Consider the following 24,265-nt stretch of genomic DNA (forward strand, 5'->3'; position numbering starts at 1 on the left):
CACGGCATGCTCCTCCTCGATCAGCCAAGATAACGTCTAAAACCATTCTGTTCTGAAGCGAGACAAGTCTTGTAGTTTGAAGCTCTACAGTTAAATTTGTTAATATACCTGTGGTGGTATTGATTACCCTTTTAACTACTCTAGACAAATGCCATACTTCCTTACTGGTGATAATGGGTCTCCAAATAGGAAATGCTCCCTTCATTATATCAATGAAATGTTGCTCTGCAGTATCCGTTTGATCAATGTCAGTGGTGTCTATTTCTCTCACATTTCTAATGAGGGGTAGGCCTTGCTTCTCTAATCGATGATCCTTATGATAATTAGCAGGAGCTATATACACTGGAGGGTACAGGTAAAACAGATAACAACGACCTACCCCACTACGAGGAAGCCATGTATATGCATTTTCTCCACATACAAAGTATACATTAGGAGGGGTCAATAATGAAGGGCTAATGAAAGTGCGCAATCGATAAGTATAATCACACTGGCTCTCTCCTACTGATATTCGTCCTGCCCCTTGAATACAGAAAGTTGAAGTACTGTTTAGTATGGGTACTGGCATTGCCTCATCTGTGACATTTGTTTCTTCAAATTGTTGGAAATACTGGGTGAAATTAAACTCTGCAAAATCTAAGATCTCATTCCTGAGCCAAGTAACATTTTTAGACTCCATGTACATATTCATAAAGGCATTTGGATCTAATGACCCTTCTCCATTAATTCCCTCGGGGTCGAAACCCTGGTGCATATCTATGTATGCCAAAATCCTCTCATAGTCTTTCTCAGAATAACGAGCAGTATCTACAGTATAGTGCATATACATCATGGACAACAATTTAAACCAAGCCTCACAACTTCCTAAATATGATAAGGGCAAAGAAATAAATAAATCATGTCTATGCATCACGGAGGGCAAAAGGCCACAAACCCAACAATTGGTAGTAGTTGTTGCACTGTGTGTCTGATGAAGCATTTCTACAAACACATTTTAGTGTAGGTTTGACGGTGCCTTTCTTTATGTGGGGCCAAGGTATAGAATAGATTCTCCGGAGATGGGGTAGTTTTTCCCAGAATAGTAGGCATAGGATGGCAAAACTCCAAATATACAAAAACACTCATTAATATCATAAACAAAATCGTAATAGTAACCACAAAGGCTATCTTTACACGCATTGTCCTCCTGGAAAAGACGAGTATATATGTAGGGTAATAACGGGGTGCAAAAGGTCGTTCCTCCTCAGGGAAAAAACAGGCAAAGGGATAAATGCTAACTAAAAGTCCAAAAACTAAACTCGGGCAATGCAGTCCAACCTGCCAGAGGGTTCTTCTTTCCTTTGTCCATCTAGAGCCTCACAGGCAGGCTCCTATCGTTCATCAAAAGAAACCAAAAAAACAAATCCTCGCATTGTAGTTTTGTTTTCACACAACTCTTGAAGAATACACAACCTGGGCCCTTTCACAAGAAGTTCAGTTTTTCTTTCTGAACAGAGCAAACAAAATGTTCCAGGCTCTCAACGGGTTCAGGCCAGTGTCCCGCTCAGTACCCCAGAAAGGTTTCTAACAAACCCTATTACTCAAGTCTTTCCCTGTCTCCTGCCATCTTCATCTGAGGTACCGCTTGGTTTTCTGGGCCGCAGGTTGTATCGAGCATGGCCAGGTGTTTCCTGGTCAGAGAACAAAACAGTGGAAGGTGCAACCTCTGCAATAGGAATATCATGAACTTGTTGATTGACAACAGAAGCAACAGAATCCAGAGCGATTGCTGATTCAGATGCCAAAACCCCTTCCGAGCCCGGTACTCCTTCTCCTTGCCCTTCTCCGATTTCCAGGAACAAAGCGAGGGGCTCGTACACTCTCCTGGGTCAAAATTCCTTTCTCGTTTTGCTGATCATGTGGAAGCGGGAGGGGCAATCTCTTCAAATGCAAGACATGTATCCAATACCGCTTGCCGACCACCTTCACCGCCATCCGTGCAGCCAGGAGTATTTGATGGGGCTTTGACCAGCGAGAGTCCAAACTGGATTTCCGCTAATAGTTTCGGAATAGGACCCACTGTCCTGGTTCCAAGCGATGTCTGGGACCCTCTGGCAGGGGCTGCAACACTGCTGACACCTGTTGATGAATGGAACGGAGATCTTTAGTCAAAGCATACAAATAATCTGTCATCATAGGGTATTCAATATCTCGAAACGTTCTGGGTCTTGGGACACCCCAAACATTGGCTGGTCATCCGAAGATGACCTCATAAGGTGATAGACCAGATCGGGAATGTGGGGTAATTCGTAAAGACATCATAGCTAATGGTAGGGCATCGGGCCATTTCAGCCTAGTACCCTCTTGAATTTTGGCCATTTTTAATTTCAGAATTCCATTGTATTTTTCAACCAGTCCCGCAGACTGTGGGTGTCGGGCTGCATTAAACTTTTGCTTGATTTGTAATCCATTACAAACTTGACTGATAAGTTCTGCATTAAAGTGTCCCCCGTTATCTGTCCAGATCACCCGAGAAAAAACTCCTTTATCAAAGCCTTTGCTGTTGCTAAAGCAGTATTTTCCTTGGTCGGGTAGGCATCCACCCATTTACTAAAGGCGCATACCATGACCAAGACATATTTCAGATTATTCACACGGTCCAATTGAATATAATCCATTTGGAGCACCTCAAAGGGCAAAGATGTAGGGGCAAAGTTCCTACTGAGAACTGGTTCCCTGCCCCCAGGGTTGTGTCACAAACAAACCATGCAATATTTGACCAAATGGGCAGCAGTCTTAGAAATATTAGGATTGTTCCACATGGGGTCCAAAGAGCGCAGGTGCCTTTTGCCCCGATATGTGCTGGGCCATGTGCCATGGTCACTACAGCGTTAACCAATGCGTTCGGTAGCAACCATCTCTGTTTTTCAGTCAAATCAACCCAGCAATCGTTTTCATCTAATCTTCCCACTTCCTTTTCCCAACGGGCCAATTTGGCGGGTGTAGCTTCTTTCTGTATTTCTCGAACACTTTCCATAGTATAATCAAACATTTCTGTCTCCACAACCCTCTTAGCAGAGGTAGTCAAAAACATAGATGACATTTTAGATTTTGCAGTTTCCTTTGCTACCTGATCAGCAAAAGCATTTCCTTCACCCACTGCATCTACTACTGCTTTATGTGTGCTGCATTTAACTACAGCCACCTTTTCTGGTAATGTTAACGCTGTTAATCATTGTAAAGTCAAAGGACCATGTTGTATTCTTTGACCATGGGAAGTGAGAAAGCCTCTCTCTGCCCATAGACGGCCGAAACTGTGAGCCACGCCAAAGGCGTATTGGCTATCTGTATAAATGTTTACTCTCAATTCTTCACTCAACTCACAAGCTTGAAGTAACGCCACTAACTCAGCTGCTTGTGCTGACTGATAGGGTACTCGAGAATCCTCAACTACAATGCGGAGGGTCGTAATCGCATACGCAGCTGTTGTCCTGCCATCTGGTAACTTGAAACAAGAGCCATCGACATACAATTCTTCTTGGGGGTCAGACAGAGGAATGTCTGTAAGGTCTACCCGTCCCTTCGTTTCTTCTTCGGTCCAAAATATACAATCATGTATGTCATTAGTTTTTTCATCTGAAGGGAGGGGTAGCAACGTGGCAGGGTTCAGAGTGGCACACCGCTTAATTGTAATATGGGGCGCAAACACAGTCAATTCATAACCAGTAAGACGAGCACTCGTAAGCTGCTGAGTCTTTGTTTTGTTCAATAATGTGTCCCCAGCATGCGGTACCATCACTGTGAGGTCAGTAGTCAGAACGAGCCCCTCTGACTGTCGAATGGCCACCGCAGCAGCGGCAGTAGCCCTTAGACAGCTGGGAGGCGCTGTGGCGACGTTATCCAACGCCGCCGAGAAATAAGCACAAGGACTTTGCTTACCTCCAAATCCTTGTGTTAACACTGAAAGCGAACTACCGTCCACCTCATGTACACAAAGCACAAAAGGTTTCGGTAGTCAGGAGTACCCAAGACGGGTGCAGAGCAAAGCGCAGATTTCAAAGAGTCAAAATCTTCCTGATATTCATCGGTCCAAGGTAGGGGTTCATGCACATCTTTAGTAGTCAAATACAGGAGGGGTTTAGTAAGAAGAGAAACATCATGAATCCATTGCCGACAGTAAGAGGTTATGCCAAGAAATGCACGAACATCACACTGAGTACGAGGTACAGACATGTTAGAAATAGTAGTCACACGTTCAGGAGTTAGTCTCCTCCCCTCTTTCGACAGTAGATGACCAAGATAAGTCACCTCCTGTTGACAATATTGGAATTTGGAGAGGGATACCTTGTTACCGTTGGCTGCCAAATGAGATAATAATTTAACCGTGGCTTCCTTGAAGCCTTCCTCAGTATCAGAAGCCACCAACAGATCATCAACATACTGGAGGAGCACGTTGCCAGAGGGTGGGTTCAATTCATCTAATACTGCGCAAAGCCTGACTATAAATGCTAGGACTCTCAGTGTACCCCTGGGGTGCGCGGCAAAATCGAAAGCTGCGCCCAGATAAGGAGAAGCAAAAAATATGACGGCTATCAGGATGGATCGGAATGCTGAAGAAAGCATTCTTCAGATCGATAACTGAGAAATACTTTGCAATGGGAGGAATCATGGTAAGAATAGTAGTGATGTCAGAAACCGCCGGATACTGCGGCACCACTATTTTATTAATTTCTCGTAGGTCAATTACAAAACGATAAGTATCAACATGGTCAAACTCATTTCCAACAGGGGCCTTCTTTAAGATCGGTAATATAGGGCTATTGCATACATTTGCGGCTGTTTCTTCCACTACACCTTTATCAATCAGGTCCTGGATGATAGCAAGCAGAGCCTTTTCACCAGCCGGTGAAATCTTGTAGTGAGGTACGTGAGGCAAAGGAGCATTTGGTTTCAATGTGATGGAGACAGGTGAAATTTTTAATAAACCGACATCCGTATCCCCCGTCGCCCACAGAGTCAATGGAATAGCAGCGAACTCCGGAGGAGGGGTTCTTTTTGGTGAAACATTGTCGGGTATGTTCACCAGGTGATTATATAGTCAAATAAACACCATCAGGGGAACAATGAATTTTAGCATGCAATTTCTTTAGAAAATCCAATCCAGATTTTCCCCACAATACAAAGTTAACAAAAACGTAGAATCCACCGTGACCGGGCCAATCGTAAACGGAACAGGTTTAGAGATGGGGCTCACTACCGGAATTCCAGAAAATCCCACCAAAATGTTATTTCGTCCAGACAGACCAGCCCCCGGGACCAGTGAACGGGAAATCGAACTATTCATTGCACCCGTATCAACTAAAAAGTTTTCAGAAGTCCCCATCAATTGCCCTTTCACATAGGGCCCTTGCTGATCAACTGGTACTGACACCTGCCCCCTACTCTATCCATGGCTGTCCTATGTAAACCATACCCATCGGCTCCCTCAAACACACAATCCTCGTTGTAATACTTCCTTCCTCTTGGATTATCAAAGTAATTCTTTCCTGACTCACCATGCGATGCTTCTTCTCTTCGCATATCACTTTGATCTATGCCACCTCGGCCTCCTCCTCTTCCCCTCACTGCCCCGTTCCGAGCCAGTAACAATGGACACTGAGCTCGCCAATGCCCTTCCTGTTTACAGTAAGAGCACTGGTTTATTCCCAAAGCAACAGCTGTACCTCCTCCTCGTCCAGTTCCCGCCCCCCTCAGGACAAACCCTCTCCCGCCTCGATCTCCACCTCGTCCCCATATAACTTGTTGTAGCAATACACGTGCCTTAAGATCCTTTGCTTTCTTTTCTGACTTATCCTTACTCTCATTTTCCCTATGCTCGTAATACTGAGCCATGCTTAGTATAATCGAGGGTGTGGAAGTGGTCCAAGTACTCTCAGCGGCTTGTAGCCGTGCAGAAATCTCGGGTAACAGATTGGTCACAAAACGATTAACAAATAATCGTACACCGCCTCCCACAGACAAATCCTGTCCACTAAAGTCAATAAATACCCCTTCAAATCTAGTAAAGAAATCCGACACACTCTCGTCCTTTTTCTGTTTACACGCTGTCAATTTATCCCAGTCTACCTTACGAGGCGGAATCAAAGAGTGCATGTAAGTAATAATCCGACCTGGCAAAGCCAGTACTTCAAGTCTAGGTTTATCGCCAGGCTTTCGTTCCTTGTCCCAGTCCTTAATCTGGTCCCAAGTCCCTCCCAACTCTGCAACATGATCCTGATCATGCACCTGACGCCATACGTCAACGGGGACTAGTAAGCCAAAAAATAACTCAATGTCAGCTAAGGTCATGACAGCTTAAGAGGCTGCCTCTGTGGGTTCCTTATAGTAGGCCGTAGGGTTTTTACGAGGGTCGGGAGTTGTGCTTTCAGGGAAAGGACCTCACTCCTTTGGTCCGAAAACCGTGCCTCCACATGAGCTCTAGTTACCTGATTCTGATTATCTCTTAACTCTGGTATCGCAGGATGATAAATAGGATGGACTTCCCGCATAGGACACTGGGAATCCAAATTAGGACATTTCAGATGCAGTCACCCTCTATATTTAACAAGAGTCTCTACATTCCTATACACATCTTCCAAGCCTAATTCAAATTTATGAGCCCGGTCCAAAATATCATACATTACTTGTGGGGCTCTTCCATCCAGAAAGCACTGTTCCCACAAGGAAATAAATCATGTAACCATATGCTCCAGGGCGTGTTGTTGCATAACAGGCTCATAATCTCTAAGAGTATTCCATATATCGGTAATAGTATACACAGGGTGGAAGAAGTTTCCAAAGGGGTAGAAATAGTAGATACAACAGGTGCTGAGGCCACTGGGGTCGAAGCTGGAGCCAAAGGGACCGCAGGATATATGCGTTGTGGGGCATAAGGGGGAGGCGGACGCGCAGCTAACAAATTCTATATCTCATCCTGTGGTCCGGTCCTTGTTACATAACTTTTATCCACCTGCAACCTGTGTTGTCTATTTGCACAATCAATATTTTTCTCGGTCTGATCTTTATCATACGCATAGCATTCTGGGTGATCCTCTGGCCTCCTTTCATTCTGCATAACTTCTCCTCTCTAATGCGCCTGCGCTTTGCTTCCTTCTGCCACATACTCAAGGAATCAAACATTGCTTGTCGACTACGTCTAGAAAATAATCGATCCTGTAGGTAATTAATTTTTTTCTCATCAAAAGACCCGGTTAAATGCCATTGTAGTTCCACATTATCTTTGGTATACTTGTGCCACAATGTATTAAACAAAATAGGATAAAGACCATGTTTAACATACATATCATAACTCGTACTACCCTCTGGTGGGGCAGGTTGACTGTGATCCAATCGTGCGCCCTTTCGGCGATAACAGCATCGAAAGCACAATTTACTAAAATACGACATTCTTATTCACTGACAATCTGATTTCATTCAAAAAACGATCTTTCAAACATGGCCATGTTCATACATTCTTGCACCCCATTCACCAATCAAAACTTCAAACAAGACAATAAAAACAGAAACCTTTTCAAAGGAAAAAATTCAAAGCGACATGTCTTCTTCAATGCAGAAGAACGGAGCCCGTCGACTCCCGTTCATGGAGAACCAATCAATGCAAATTTTCGGACCAACAGATACCAAAATCAAGCAGTCCGGAGATTACCAAGAGACCGTCAGACAGGTTTTAAACACCGACCGAGCTACGGACCATCCCGCAATCTTCCCGGTTCACGCTCTGGACTATTCTGACTAAGCCCGCTGCCTTAGCGTCGCTCCAGATATGTAGTGATGGCTTCCCTGGTACAACCATAGGCTTTTCCGAGAGCAGTCCGGCCGGGTGCACACCACGGATCACTGAAATAATATCGAGGGACAGAATATCGACCATCAAAAATATCGTTGACAAAATATCGACAGTCAAAATATCGAGTTTCTATTTACAAACAGGTAAGTACAAAAATATCGAGTTAAAAATATCGTTTACAAAAATATAGTTGTAAAAAATATCGTATTTACTAAAAACAGTGTTAAATTAAATTAATATTAATAATTAATTACTAAAATATACTTACAATTACTTAAATTAACTTATAATAATTAAATAATTAATGAAAGTTAAATAAATATTTTTTTATTTCATATTTATTAAAACATATATATATTGTAACAAAATATAATAAAATAATACCCAAAAACTGAAAACTGACCCTGAACCCTAAAAATACCCCTTTACCCAAAAACCCAAAACTGACCCTGAACCCTAAAAATACCCCTTTACCCAAAAACTGAAAACTGACCCTAAACTCTAAAAATACCCCTTTACCCAAAAACTGAAAACTGACCCTGAACCCTAAAAATACCCCTTTACCCAAAAACTGAAAACTGACCCTGAACCCTAAAAATACCCCTTTACCCAAAAACCCAAAACTGACCCTGAACCCTAAAAATACCCCTTTACCCAAAAACTGAAAACTGACCCTGAAGCCTAAAAATACCCCTTTACCCGAAAACTGAAAACTGACCCTGAACCCTAAAAATACCCCTTTACCCAAAAACTGAAAACTGACCCTCAACCCTAAAAATACCCCTTTACCCAAAAACCCAAAACTGACCCTGAACCCTAAAAATACCCCTTTACCCAAAAACCCAAAACTGACCCTGAACCCTAAAAATAAAAACGAATTTTTTTACTATCTATATTATATACTTACATATTTTCACTTTCTATATTATTTACAGTCGATATTACTTCACTTACCTTAAAAACGATATTTTGGCTGTCTATATTCTGTCCTGTCGATATTTTGTCCAAACGATATTTTTGACTCGATATTCTGTCCAAACGATATTTTGGAGTCGATATTATGTCTGTGCACCGCACACCACACGTGTCACACCAAGGCATCCGATCGGTATCTCTATTATTCACCAAACAAGTCCATGGAGCATCTACCCGTGCAGCCACGATACTGCCCCATCAGACCCCCAAAGTTCTCCGTGGTACACTGACCACCAAATCAAATACAGTTAACTGCTATAAAGCGCTGCTCAACAGCGCATTTCCAAAAGACACCAATCACAATTCACTCACCTGGTGCACGCAGGTACAATTGCGTATTCTCCACTGCCAACTCCTGAAAACCAACACGTTCAGTTCCTGGGTTATGCCCGTAGGACTCTGGCGAAGGGTCACTAGCAGCTGCGGCTCCCTGATCGCGAGAGCGGAGTAAGTCAGAATCTCTGGTCAGTTCACCCATTCGACCAGAGCTCTCCTTTTCTTTGTCCTTTTCTATCCGGTTATGGGAGGACGACCCCAACGCGGAGTCCCACCAGAGTTGCCAACTGACGTACCATAGAAAACAACATAAGGAGCTATACTTACCAATAGCCCCAATACTAATTATCCAATAACCAGTCAGTTGGCAGTGAAGAAAGTTCAATCGTTTATTATACTGAATACTCTATGGAGGAGCCTCTCCCATCCTCACCCATCTAGGTGCATGGAGAAGACTGTTGGCCTATACTCAAAACAGTACATATATACTTTCATGCTGGTACATGAAGTCACCGTACATGGAAAAACACTACTTGGCTCTTGGCCCTTGAGGAAGGACCATATATGGCGCACATTATTAGTACAAAGCTCTGCTTTAGTTATTATTGGGGAGGTCAGGAGGGGTGACTCCCTTTCGTCTTAGGGCCCGGGAGTGCAGGCACGGCGCCTTCAGGAATGCGCTTATCGCACCCAAAGCCAGATGCGACCTGGAGTCCCAAGACAGGGGAAGAATATTGTCTTTTCAGCTGTCTCCAGCAAATCAACTACGCTAGAGCCTGACAGCCATTGGAAGGTAGCACGTGATCACTGTTCGTGCCTAACGCAGACAAGAAAAGATTGCGTCTGTATAGTTTTTGGCCTACTCGATGAAAACAGAACACACCCACAGCATATACCCTTACTAACTCAGCTAAAGAAGTTCTAGATTACATTCTATGCATACCTGCATACCAAAGATATATAGATACATCATACTAACACAATATATATCTAGGACCCATACCACTAACATTGGGGAAATCGGAGTTTTATCCCTCAGAATCACCCTTTTAGCATGATGTAGCTAACTAAAAAGAAGTCAGTCTTCAAAAATTCCTTCATCAATCTGCATTAGGTAGCCCGTGATCACTGTCCATGCCTGACGCAGACAAGAAAAGATGGCGTCTGTATAGTTTTCGACCTACTCGATGAAAACAGAAAACACACACAGCATATACCCTTACTAACTAGCTGAATAAGTTATAGATTACATTCTATGCATACCTGTATACTAAAGATATATAGATACATCATGCTAACACACTATATATCTACGACCCATACCACTAACATAGGGGAAATCGGAGTTTTATCCCTCAGAATGATCACAATCCCTTAAGTTAGTCATTTCCCTGAATCTGTCTTTTAACAAATAAACATTATTCATTCCTCTCCTTTGTTTGTTAATACTTATTCCTTGTTACATGCTATTATAATCCCCTTGATTGCCCTTTGTATAATGCCACATATAGGAGAGTAATCAGTCCATCCTAGTAGGGATGTCACATAGAATCAAGGTACTCTACCATCATATTAATCTACCTAAGGGCAGAGTTCTGAGTGCATGCCTGAATACAATCCCGAGCATCAACCCAATCTCATTATGGCTTTTGATACCCCTTCCCTCACATCAATCTAATTTTTCTCTCTCTTTCTGCATCAATCTGCCTGCGCCATATCAACTTGAATAACAGATCTGTTACTTTACTCATAATGAATCATGTTTTGCATCTTCTCACAAGTGCTCTACATCTTCATAGGCTTTTGCGATTTGTCACGTGTGCTATGATCCACTGTGTGTATTGGCAGATCATAAGAAAAGAAACAATGATTATGACTGTTAGAAATGGGGTAGCATGGTGCAGAGCGGGCAGGCCAAACTCCTGGGGACATGTGTGAAGCATCCACGCAGCACACCCAGACGACACACAAGGCACACTACAAAAGGAGACCACACCAGTTTGGGTGAAAACAGAAACGGCCACATGCATCAATGTTGCCGTTTGCGAATCCTTAATTGCGAAAATTAAGGAATCGCAATTAAGGATTCGCAAACGGCAATGCATGAATAATTCGCTTTTTTTTAGCGATTCGGTAATTTTCCTTAATTGCGATTCTCTAAATAAGAATCGCAATTAAGGAATTTCTACACATTCATTCCTATGGGCCTCGAGGCCCATAGGAATGAATGGGAGGGCATTCTCAATTTGCAATTCATCATTGTGAATTCGCAAATTGAGAATGCAATTTCAAGGGTGCAGGGGTGTCCAAAAGACACCCTGTTGCACCCCTGAAATGTGCTTTTGGATACATCTTACACACACACATGCCCCAAGGGCACGTGTGTGTGTAACATGTAACAAAGAAAAATGCATTTAAAAGCATTTTTCTAGATTTTCGCAAATTACCATTAAGGTCTACTTCATGGTAATTTGCATTTCTAATTTCAAAATTCGCAATTTATAAAAGTATGATGAATTGCATTTAAGGAATCTCAAATTGAGATTCCTTAAATGCATTCGCAATTTAAGAAATCGCAATTGTGCAATTTCTTAAATTGCGAATTTCTGAAAAGGGTTGGTGCATCCCAAATCAGGAAATTGCATTCGCAAAAGGCCGAAAAATGCGATTCGCACCATTTGCGAATGCAATTTACCTTGATGCATGTGGGCGAAAGTGTATTACCAAATTAACACAGTAGAACGTAATCACAGTGGCATGTAAACGGTGCCAGCTGGCACTGGGTAATGGTTTGCTCGGGGACTATTCACAGGGCAGCGCCCAACGGGCCGCTGCCAGTACCTTCGCTGGTACAGTTTGGGTGAAGGGAAGGGTGAAGGGTAAAGGTGAACTCTATCACTAAAAATACAGAACACATTAGTCATCTGACAGTAGGCATGAAAACTCTAGCACATTAGACATCTCTGTAACGGCATACATCATGTGGTCCAACGCTGGAGCATTAGGGGAAACAACAACACATTTGCCCTAGATAACATTGGTATACAACCAGCATAATCTCATGCGATAGGCCCCCAGGAGCATGGGTGCATTAGGCATTCAACCATGAGTAGGGGACTGAGTCCTAACATAAGTCCCACCCTGCACTGGGCAAAATCCTGGATGCTCAGGGGCATTTAGCGTAGGAGAAAAACTTTAGGAACCTTAGTGTAGCTGCATCACCAGGGGTCTACACACATTAGCATAACAAGATGAACTCCCCAGTAGGTATAAGGACATTAGGGGAAACTATGCATAGAAGCATTGGCCTAAATCCATTAGGTATACAGAACATCACAGTAGGGCACCACACCTGACCTTGGCATGGGCCCCCTGGGGCGTCAAGCAGGAGACAGCAACCTGGACCTCAACTACATTAATTCAGACATAGCCCTCTATCTGGCAGAAATCCCGGGGCCTTGCAAATATCACCACGGTGTGCCCCCAATTGTTGTCACTGCCCACTGTCCAGCTGGGCAGTGGCATCCAGCAAAGTTAGTCCAGGGCCTGGGAGAGCCCCCACAACAAACCACTGGTCAAGATAGAGTCCTCAGAGCCCCAGTGGGATTTACACTACATAAAATGCACACGTCGCAGCTACCCGCTGTCCAGTGGGGCAGCTGTGTAGGGAGACCAACGAGGGCCTTCCAGGGGCCCTCCCGGCACCCATGATGCTTCCTCAGAGCCCCCACTCACCGGGTCTCTTCGTGGGTGGGCTCCTTCGTCTTCCCCTTCCAGGACTTCTCCTGCTGGCTCTGTGGTCCTGGCAGCAGGCGCGGGGCTTCCCTCTCCAACCAGGGAGCCCCGCCTCTATCAACACCTCACCATACTTCACCAGGGCCGCCTCCTGGGACCCGGGGCTTAAAGGACGATTCTGCTTTTTCTCTCGGGGCTCTCCCTCGGCGTCAGCAGGCTGGGCTCTCCCTTCTACCTGGGAGCCATGGAAACTACTTGCGGCTCCTCTCCGCGGGCAGATGCGAGGTAGGCTCCCGTCCTCCGAAGCCGGGACGACTCTGGGCTTCTCTGGGCCCACGGGGCTCCATCAGCACCACGGGAGCCCCGCCACACCTCCCCTCCTTCCGGCCGGCAGCCACGCCCCCAACCAGGCGCGCTTCAGCCAGGCTTCCGGGTCGCTGCGAGCAGGTCAGAAGCCCGAGACTTTCTCTGGAACCATGGTTTGCGGCAGGGATCTTCTTGCATCAAGTGTGGGGTAGGCACCCGCTGGGGGTGCAGACACAGCACTCCCCTTTTTCTTGCCCTGGGCGGCGGCGGTGCTGTCGGGCAAGTTTCTTCCTACGCGGCAATACGGGGTAGGCTCTCTTTGCATTCCAAACACTTGCGGTGTCTTAAAGCATAAGGCGGGGTAGGCACCCGCTCCTGGTGCGCTCGGCGGCACCGGCCGTGGCGGTAATTTGACGTGGCTCTGCGGGGTAGGCACCCGCTTTGATTTAAACTGCCACCAGGGTGGCAGAATCTAGTGCTATAGCGCTTAGAAGGCACAGTGCAGTTTGGACACGCAACGCTCAGGAGGCAACAGTCCTTCCCTTTACACACAGCACTTTGGAGGCAGCAGTCCTGGACCCAATAGCGTGTAGGGGGCACAGCGCTTCGGGGACTCAGCACCTCAGGTGGGCAGACAGGTCTTCCAGACACAGATCCAGCACCAACTCTTTCCCGTCCTGGGTAAGTAGCGCTTAGACCTCAGCTCCTCTTCCCCTGGCACATCAAATTCAGCACTCATCCAAGGCTACTTGGCACAATGTCGCAGATCGGGGTGGGGGCGCTCCTCATCTCGTTCTGGGTGCAGTCACAGGTGCTCCTTGGCAATCAGGTAAAACGATCTTCTCTTCCAGATGCTTTTAGGTGTAGCGCTCGCGTGGCTCACGGACCCACCAGCAGCCTCAGGGACCTAAGATGGCCTCCTTCCTTCTTCAGGGGCCAGGTAGCAGAGCAAGCAAGCACTACTGGGCAAGGTCAGCAGTCAGTGGGTACTCATCAAGACCAGCCACAGCCGGCAGTGTGAGGAAATGCAGGGCGGTGACGTGGGAAGGGGGAGGGGCAGGGTGGGGGGTAGTAATGTATGGATTATGGAGTTTTACAGGTAAGTAAACATTTAAATAAATAAAACAAATTTCGTTTCGCGCACTGCATCGCATTTTGGGATGCAGTGTACTCAACGAAATTCGTTTTATTTAAATGTTTACTTACCTGTAAAACTCCGTAATCCATACATTACTACCCCCCCTGCCCCTCCCATCCCCAAGTCACCGCCCTGCATTTCCTCCCACTGCCGGCTGCGGCTGATCAAGACAGGTCGGTAGGCTTTACAAAGCATCCTCCACTGTAGTGTGGCACTCCTCCTGTACAGCAGCCTGTACTCCTGCTGTGGGGCTTCCACTAGCCCTGTGGACAGCGGAGGGGTTTCAGTTGGGTGCAGGGTCCAGCACACAGGCCCAAGTGGCGGTACCCCCTGACAGCAGGTTCCCTCACGTTCCTGTCCCTGCTCTGACTGAGCACATGGTGGCACAGCCACCTTATTTATGCGCCCCTCACCCCACCTCCCAGACAGTGCCAGAAGCTTCTAGAAGTCTCTGGGGAACTGGTTCTATCTGGCTCAAGGGGAGGAGTAGAGCACCCAGGGTGCCAGGCTTTCCCTCCAAAAGCTGGGATGGCTGGGAACCGAACATCTAGACTGCTAACCCACACACAGCCATGGCATCCATTTTAAACGCAGCATGTTACCAGGGTACATTCCTACAATGGGGGGGTTAACAAGTGTGCACACCATTGCATTACATTTAACATGGTGTCTCACACCACACATGGCCTATACTGTTTTTTACCATGGGTGAGACGTCCTAAAATAGGGGTGGGAAAGCAAAACATTTTGGGAAAATGGGCCAAGTCCAACAATGACCAACTATGCTCTTATCTTTGACTGCCTTGAAAAAGCCCACAGCTTTAGTGGTGAGAACGAGGTGAAACATGTGCTGGCAAAATAAATTACAGCAAGACCCAAACAATTTCTTTTTGAAACGGAAATATAAAACCAAAACCTTGTTTATTTTTCTCTGATAAAATTTACTCTTTTGTGGGTTTTTGTTTATCATCTTCTGCAGGGATTCAGGCCCTCAAAAATCAAGGTAGATGGGTAGATGGATATGATGAGCTGATAAAATGATAGCATATGCAAATTAATTGGCACTTTATCTGGCAGTACATCAGTGGAAATGTAATTTTTTAACTGGTAATGGAACAGCACTAGGAATCGGCCTTTAGAGCCCAAAAGTGTTGGCCATACCTCTAAAAAACGAAGAGCCTGATTATTGTTAATAGTTATCAGCAGCAGTCTGTTCAGTGGAGTGGTGTGGCTCACTGGTTAGAGGCGGCAGACCCGGGAGCAGATGCCGGCCCGGGACCAGGGTTCAATTCCCGACGTGGCAGGGTCCTTGACCAGGGTCAGCGGACTCGACAATTCTAGCCTCGGTGCCTACTCTAACCTGGGGTCCCACTCGGCAACTCTGGGCATTAGCTTGCCTAATCTCCACAACGGCCCCATCAACGCCGGGGATGCCTGGCTCCACCTTGGGGATTCCCAGTAGGGACCATCCCACAGGGAAAGCCAGGACGGTTCCCCAGCGGTATACAGCGCCGGGACGCCCCTTTGCTGGGGCAGCTGTGTGCTTTACAAGTATACGACATTTAACATTTAACATTTACATGAATTAGTCCCCATTCTGTGAGTAATAATATAAGCACTTCGATATTTACCCTTACCTCTCAATTCAGTGTCCCACAAGATGAGGGCTGCATATCTAATCAGTTGACACCAATCTTGTGGTAAAGAAGTAAATAGTTATTTAAGCAAACACTATTTGTTTATACCAATTTTATGTATGTAGTAGCCTAATACAGAGTCAACCAATTGTCAAGTCTTTCAAATTGACAAAAGGCTTCCTATAGTAGCCTTTTGGTGCTGGCCTTTTTTTAGGAAAAGTAAAATACTCTGGATAGCTACTTTTGGAAAGAGATAACTCACACTTCTACAATGATGACAATATTTGAGAGGATAGCGCTTCTGTAGTGGTTTTCATTCAATCAGTGGCGCCTGCAATGATGTTCAAGGAGGAATGCATCTAGTCTGCAAACATATTCATTAGAATGTTACTTCCCAGCCTCCTCATAAAATCTCTTCATTGCACGCTTTTTGTAAAGTAGAAATAACCCCATTCCCTTGCAATTCCTTTAGAGGGAGATAAAAAGGTCTCTAGCTTATGAAAACTGTACAGCAACATTTCTAAGAAAACAATAGTCCTGTCATTTAGCTTGCACGGATGTGTCAAAACTAGTCAAAGTAATGTAGGTGGAAAGTAAAATAGTGAAACGGTCCAGTAATCAGTGTAAGGTAAAAAGGATGTGAATAAGGTGTGATTTTTGTACGATAGAAAGGGTTTGGCTAATTTAAAAGTGCAAACAAAACAAAATATTTCAATTAAGTTACAATTGCAATAGAATTTCCCTCATGATCAGTAACTAACGGATTATCAGTGAAGTTATTCCTCAGGACGGTGGCACTTTGAACTATGTTTCAGACGGGAAACGGCCACTACAACGCTGCTGTTTCCACGCATAACATTAACCACGCATGCAATACAATGCATGCGTGTTAACACAAATAGCCTTTACTACGCATACCTTGACTACGAGATACGTAGTAAAGGCAGGTGTGATAAAGGCTTAAAATAAAAAAGGGTCTTGGGGGGTCTACCCGCCCCCCAAAAAAGCGAGTGAAAAGAAAAGGGGGCTTGGGGGGGTCTCCCCCCCCAAAATATCGCACCTGATAAAGTACCGATGTGGAGGCAATCGGGAGGCAATCGACGACGTTAGAGGAAACGGAAAGACACTTCCGTTTACTCTTTACGACATGCATTGTCAAATAGGAAGATCATGGAGAAAAGACGACAGACTAGATGACGTGGAGGGGTAAGGGGAATTTTAGATTTAAAAAATACGGAGGGGTTCGATTTTAGTGTAAGGGCAGGGGAGGGGTATTTGTAAGAAGGTTTTAGGGGTGGGGGAATAACCTTTACCAAGAGTATGCCCTTATCATGCATGAATTTACAACAAAAATTGTTGTAAAAATATGCGTGGTAAAGGAATATTCGTGGTAAAGGTTATGCGTGGGAATGGCATTCGCGTTGTAACGCATGCGTGGTAAAGGTATGCGTTGCAACGGAATGCAGTGTAACATCATACAACCATTGCAGGCACCAATTGATCATTTAAAGCTGTTTCATGATGCATATCAAAGTCAAAAATTTCAAACCGGATGTCTCTCAAGAGGAGCTTTTCAAATAGCGGCGTCGGTCATAGGAATCCAGATATGCTAGTCAAAAAATGAATTTCTGGAATCATTAGGCACAAACAGGTCTAGTTTTGTGAAAAAGAGTCTTAAGAGTTCAACACTCCTGGTGACTTTGTAGCTTACAGAAGTCTGACACTACATAGGAAAAAAAGCTAATTTTTCTACGATGTAAATTATTTGAACTGAACACCTGAATTGCAATAGGACCTTGTAGTTTTGAACATGCGTCTTGGGGTTTTCTTATTTTCAGTCTTTAAATGCAAAAATAAAGTTAAGACATCAACTATGCATTATTAAACTATACAAGTTATTTACCTGTTTGAGGTCTGTAATGCATTATTAACTAGTATATAATATGGGTGTTTAAATTTACGAAAATAATTTGATTTTTTTTCCCACAGAACATAAAAATGAAGACACCCCTGTTCATTCACATGGCAAAGCTGGAATTATAGTTGGAGTGGTTTTGTTTATTGCGGCCGGCACTATCCTAGCACTCTATTTCATCTACAGACGAAAGCATAACCAATTAATACCAGACAATAACTTTGACAACACGTTGTACTTCAATGGAGCCAATACACCTTGTGCAAGTGAGACCAAAGACCTCATGAACAATATTGAACAGAACGAGCATGCTCTCATTTAGTGCAGCACAACGGAGGGGTGATTCTGGCTGTGATTAAGTGGCAATGTGGAACTACTTGTACCAGTAATGCAACATAATTACCAATGTTAAAGAGCATGTGAGCAGGCATGGAGCAAGACATTCATATTTCGTGAAACTGTACTGTGCAACAACTATCTTAAAAAAAAATTATGTTTTCACTGTGTTGCTGTTCTTGCCAGATGAAACACAACTGTGGGATGTAATGCTTGATTAAGTCCTGGACGCAACAGATCTTCTAGAACAGAGGTCAATGCACAATGATTTATTTGTTAAAGCCTTTGAGATTCTTTGAAATTCCAGTGCTAAATAAATAACTGAGAATCTCCACACCACACATTGTCCAACATCAGACATGTCTTACAAAGTTACTGATATCGGGGCAATCATCACTCATACTAAACATTTCCCAATAGGAAGCGAGGATCAGGAGATTCAGCAAAGAAGTTGTTGCCTTCAATAGATTTAAAGTCTGTACCGCTCCTCACTATTACATAAACTGCAAGTATCCCAGCAACCAAGCTCCCCCGCTCATGACTAAGGTAATACACCTTGACCAGGTGAGGTTTAACCCTTGGCCGTAACACGACGCTCAATATCCAATGCCTTCTGGCGCTGTTGGAGTCCAACGATTACGACCACAGGAAAGAGCAGTGTTCGTTGCAGATACAGAGAAGGCATTCAACAGCCTGGAGAGGGACAATCTTTATGGTGTAATGGTGCACATGCGGCTCGGTAGGGGTTTCCTGACATGGACTAAACTGCTGTATACACACCCCGTAGCTAAGGCCGCACCAGTAGAACCATATCGGGCAGTAATCAGGGTGAGAGCGGAACAAGGTAGGGGTGTCCTTTGTCACCCCTGCTCTTTGTGCTAGCTATGAACCCTCTGGCTAGTCATGCCCAGACAGGAAATAGATACCAGGGGTTGCAGGTTGGTGGCCACCTACATTGGATAGTCCTATATGCAGACGAATCATACATTTCCCTTAAAAACATGGCAGCTGATCTGGCAGGCGCTAGTGACATTCTTGAACAGTTTGCCTCGTTGTTAGGCTTGAAAGTTAATAGGCATAAATCTAGACTGTTCCCAACAGAGATAGGCTGCAATCCTCTGGAGGGAATAGAACTGGTTAAAAAGAAAGGGAGATACCCTACAATTAGAGATAGGGACTGGGTAAGTAAGCCAAACAAAATGTACAATGTCCCAACACGAGGGACACATGCGTGTCCCTCGTGTTGGGACATTGTACATTTTGTTTGGGAATAGAACTGGTGCAGTGGGAGTCCTGTCGCCTGTCATATATAGATCAAGCTGATTTACTGGAGGGAAATGTGGGGCTGGCTATCAGGTCACTTCAAATGAATATGGTTTTTTGGAGAACATTATCATTGTTTGTGGCGGGATGAGTGGCGCTTCTAAAGATGGTGGCACTTTCGTGGCTCCTCTATTTCCTTGATCATTGCATTCAGATAGGGGCTGGGCCATATGAGGATGGCGCAATGCAATGCCCAATGACATGAGAAGAACTGGCAGTCCATGACTTTGAGGCGCATTATATCGCAGCTCAACCACAATGGTTTGGGAAGTAGATGGCGAGCCTGGATAGAGTTGTAGGGCTGATTTTTCCAGATATACCCTGTTTTAATTACAGCATTACTGGGAGTGGCGTGTTCGGCAGTGGATAATAACTAAGAGGTCCAGGTGATATCCAGGTGCTGGCATAGGTGCCTCCACAAAACATGTAGGAAGGTCCCATTTTCAACGTAGTTGCCCATTAAAATGTTAGCACATCTACTGTGTGGTGGACATGGGGAGAATTAGAGGACTGGTACGCCGCCAGGGCGATGAAAGTACGTGACCTGTTCAGAGTGAAGGCGCTCCTTTCCTTCACGGAATTCCATGCGGAATTTAACTTCCCACAGAGCCACTTCTTACTCCATAAAGCGGTAACAGCAGCATTTCACAAACAGTGGAATAGTGGTACGTTAGAACCACAGCCCCATAAAAGCTGCCAGTATATTGTCCTCTCTTCAGTTACCTTAAAGGCAATAAAATGCCTTATAGGGCAATACAGGAGGATATGGTCTGCCAACTGGTGACTTTACGAGATTGCTGGGAAGGAGATCTAGGCAGACCTATAACCAGAACGTGACATCAAGGAATGCCTGATTCAAATTGATCAATTACTTTATCCCCCACAAAGCGTATCTCTCTCTGGGTCGCATCAATAAGTAGTTCCATTTGGCCGATGGAGCATGCCCGAGGTGTGGGGAAGTAGGAGGTTAGCTCATCTGTTGTGGTCTTGCCCATCGCTGAAAATTTGCTAGGAAGAGAGTACAAGAATAGTAGCTGCAGTTATAGAAAAGGAGTTCCCTGCCTCCCCTGGCCATTTCTTACAGAGCTAGTTACCTCACACCTCTAAAACCAAAGTCACAAGTGGATTTCAAGATCTGATTTTTATACTAGCAAAAAGGGAGATCAATAGGAATTGTAAGGGCTCTGAGGGTCCCCGGGTGACCACATGGCACAATGAATTGGAGAAATGGGCAGGGTGCGAGGGTAGAGTGTTGTTGAGAAAAGCTACGAGGGGAATAGGCACTTTGGAAGCACTGGTGGATAGTCTTATAGATCCAGAGCCAGAATCACAGAGAGTGAATCACAGAGAGGTAGAAGCAGGCGATCCCATGGGATCGCCTGCTTCTACCTCTCATTGCTAAAGGCCTTAGTAACAGTAATTTACAAACTGATACCCTCCATAAACACAACCAATGAAACCATCACCAGGAAGTTACATGCGTATCATTCTTCTCTCTAGATCGAAGATGGACATTGATTGATGTTTTACACTTGTGCAACTCTCCGTTGTAACTTCTGGGGGGGAGGGAGGGGAAAGTGGGGAGTTCAAAAAGGTTGCAGGATATGAATGCGAGGCACCGAGATGTGTCATTGAACAATGTATGACAATGGAAAATGCCTGTTTTTGTGCTTTGCATTTGCCTTGGAGCCCAATAAAATGTGTTACAAAAAAATACAACTGCAAGTGCACTTACTAACTTTTAGTTTTTCACAACAGGGAAAACATTTTACCTATGGAAAAAACACTTCAGCTACACCTCCATCAATTATGCTAGTGTTCATTTCCCCTTTAGACCTTGAAATTGGATTTAAGACTGCCATTGAAGGGATTAAGGGCCTGATTATGAGTTTGGCTCACCAGTGGTCTGACTGTCCTATTATGACTTTGGTGGTCAGACTGCCATTGGACCGTCACAACCGTTGGGCATCCTTGATCCCTCAGCGGTGGCATGGTGGCCCGAGGCTCGCAATATGCTGGCGGGGCCCTGTGGCACCACCAAGCATATTACTAGTTTTCTCACTGCCACACCTTTCATGGCAGTGAGCCCGCCATGAAAAGTGTGGTGGTAAGGAAACATATGGGTCCTTCCGGGCCCCCTGTTGCCTCAATGACTAGGGATGCATACAAGGGGGCCACATGGTATGCTTCCCTGTGTGCATGTGACCCCTGTGCCATGCAGGAATGGGCTTTGGAGCTCCTTCAGCTCTGCAGTGCTAAGGCTCACTTATGAGCTTTTGTTCCGCAATGCGACCGCCAAAGGACTGGCCCGCCAGACTACAAGAAAACTTGTAATCTGGCGGGTGGACGGCAGTAGAGTTTGGCTGTGTGGGAGTGGCGCGGTGGCGTGCCGCCCTGCACAAACACCGCCAAACTCATAATCAGTCCCTAAATCTCCATCCTTCTCTTGGGTGAGAAGGGGACAGAGCTGTGCTCGTCGACATCCACAAATGCTCCCACTTGTGGATTCCTTGACAAAAATCCTTAATGTAAGATTTTACAAACAGAAAAGTGATTTTGGACTTGGGAGATAAGAATGTCTTGCCCAATGTTAGTCTAACCATTTATGAAATACACCTTGTACATTTACACACTCATAAATTGCATATGCCATTTGTTTTGGTAACTTTTGCAAATGTGTTTTTTTCAAGTCTATACACATATCGGGCATATTTCCATGATAATGGCATACCGAGGTGCAGCAAGCCATCTTGAGCTGTGTAACTAGGAAAGTGCAGGGATGCATCGTATTTACAACGATACAATGTATGCATGTGCTTTCCTCTGCATTGGCGCACAATAGGCTAATAGCAACCACGTAGGCACATGTTGCATGGACGCCTGCATTGCAGGGATGATTGTTTTTGTGCAGTAAGGTGTCCAATTGATGGCATTTTCCTCCTTCTATGTGTGCTGCAAAATGCGGCACACATAGAAAGAGGAGGGATAAAGTAAATTCTCCTCATTGCTCCGCTTTTACGCCTCCCCTGTGGAGGCGTTAGAATCTGACACATTCCCAGAATTTCTGCGTGTACGGGGAGATTTTTTACCATTTCGCGGAGATTTGCCTAACGCGATTACGCACATTCCGCCCACCCCTAGTTATTATCACAAAATGCCTGTGTAAATGATGTCAACTGCTCCTTAAACTGACTTTCCAGCAAATAAATATTATTAAATCTCCATTTACATGAAGTGGACGTAGGAGTAGGGTAGTCCACTTCAACAATGACTGGGGCACTATCTGGAATAAGTAGTGAACTCATCTCGGCGTGTTTCGGAAATTGTAGAATAGGTTGTGTGCAAACAATATAATCTATTCTGGAGGGGGGTCTATGCACAGGGTAGAAAAAAGAGAACTCTAGAACAGTGGTTCCCAAACTTTTGACTCCTGAGGACCCCCGTTGAGTCACCACTGGAAGCCGGGGACCCCCAAGCAATTTGAATGAGTTACATTTCAAAATTAAAACAGTAATTCGAAAAAAAAATTAGGGGTGGGCAGAAAACTCCGCTCTGACAGCATAGTGGATGAAGCCAGCCACACCTGCTCCCCGGCCCGCCGGTCACACCTTCCGAACCCTAGCCAGGCCGGGGAGAGCCTCCCCGGGCCCCGGTGGAGCCCCGTCCCCAGCGCCCGGACCCTCTGGTGGCCTGCGGGACAGGGGGCTCGTGCACCCCGGGGCCAGTCGGCCGTAGCTCAAGCCCCGGCCCGGTCCCACCTTCCGAACCCTAGCCAGGCTGGGGAGAGTCTCCCCGGGCCCCTTTGGAGCCCTGTCCCCAGCGCCCGGACCCAAGGAGGGTTAAGCCCAGGCCACGTCCACTCCCCGACGGCCTGCCCAGGGAGCCCATTTCCCTCGACTATTAAGGCCCCACGTAGTGGGGGTTACAGAACTTTGGCCGCCAGCCCGCAGGGCCATCTGGTCACCCGGCCCGCAGGGCCATCTGGTCGCCCGGCCCGCAGGGCCATCTGGTCGCCCGGCCCGCAGGGCCATCTGGTCGCGCAGCCAGGCGACCAGATGCCCCGGGGCTACCCAGCGCCCGGACGGCCCGGGAGGGTGCCGTACCCAGTCGCTCTCGCAGTTCCAGGCAGCGAGGGTGGTCGGGGCGCTCTGAGGCAGCCGTTTGGGATGCTCCTTCCCCGGGGCTGCCGCTGCTCGCCTCCCTGCTTCGGCTTGCCCGGGAGCAGCAGCGGAGAAGGGGAGCGGCCCGGCCGGCCCGAGCCATCTGGTCACCCTGCCGACCTGCAAGATGAATGTGGCCCCCATCCCCGCCCCCCGGTGGGGCAGGGACGGGAGGGTGAGGCCCCCGTGCCGGAGGGCACGTGGTGGAGGCAGCCTCCCGCGGGCCCGCGCTACCCCCTCCGCGTCCCTCCCGCCGGCCCGGCGGCAGAGGGACCCACCCCTGGGTGTGGTGGAGGAAGGCGTGCGCGGGTGCCCACGCGCCCGGAGGGAGAGACAAAAGCTTGGCTCAGAGGATGACTTTCAATAGATCGCAGCGAGGTAGCTGCTCTGCTACTTACGAAACCCTGACCCAGAATCAGGTCGTCTACGAATGATTTAGCACCGGGTGCCCCACGAACATGCGGCGCACAGAAGGACTTGGGCCCCCTGAGCGACGCCGGGGAGTTGGTCTTCTGTACGCCACATTTCCCGCGCCCGCCGCCGGGCAGGGATTCGGCGCTGGGCTCTTCCCTCTTCACTCGCCGTTACTGGGGGAATCCTGGTTAGTTTCTTTTCCTCCGCTTAGTAATATGCTTAAAT

At 46.1% G+C, this 24,265-nt stretch overlaps 1 protein-coding gene across 1 annotated transcript in view; it reads left to right on the forward strand.

Annotated features, from left to right (window-relative positions):
• LOC144784640 (macrophage mannose receptor 1-like) overlaps positions 1–19,367 on the forward strand; it is a 765,034-nt gene extending 745,667 nt beyond the window's left edge. Inside the window, exon 30 of the mRNA XM_078663569.1 lies at positions 17,882–19,367. Coding sequence (XP_078519695.1) covers positions 17,882–18,129 — 248 coding nt within the window. The 3' untranslated portion in view covers positions 18,130–19,367. The remainder of the gene's footprint in view (positions 1–17,881) is intronic.
• The last annotated feature ends 4,898 nt before the right edge of the window (positions 19,368–24,265 follow it).

This window comes from Lissotriton helveticus, chromosome 10 (genome assembly GCF_964261635.1).
Source record: "Lissotriton helveticus chromosome 10, aLisHel1.1, whole genome shotgun sequence".
Lineage (NCBI taxonomy): Eukaryota > Metazoa > Chordata > Amphibia > Caudata > Salamandridae > Lissotriton > Lissotriton helveticus.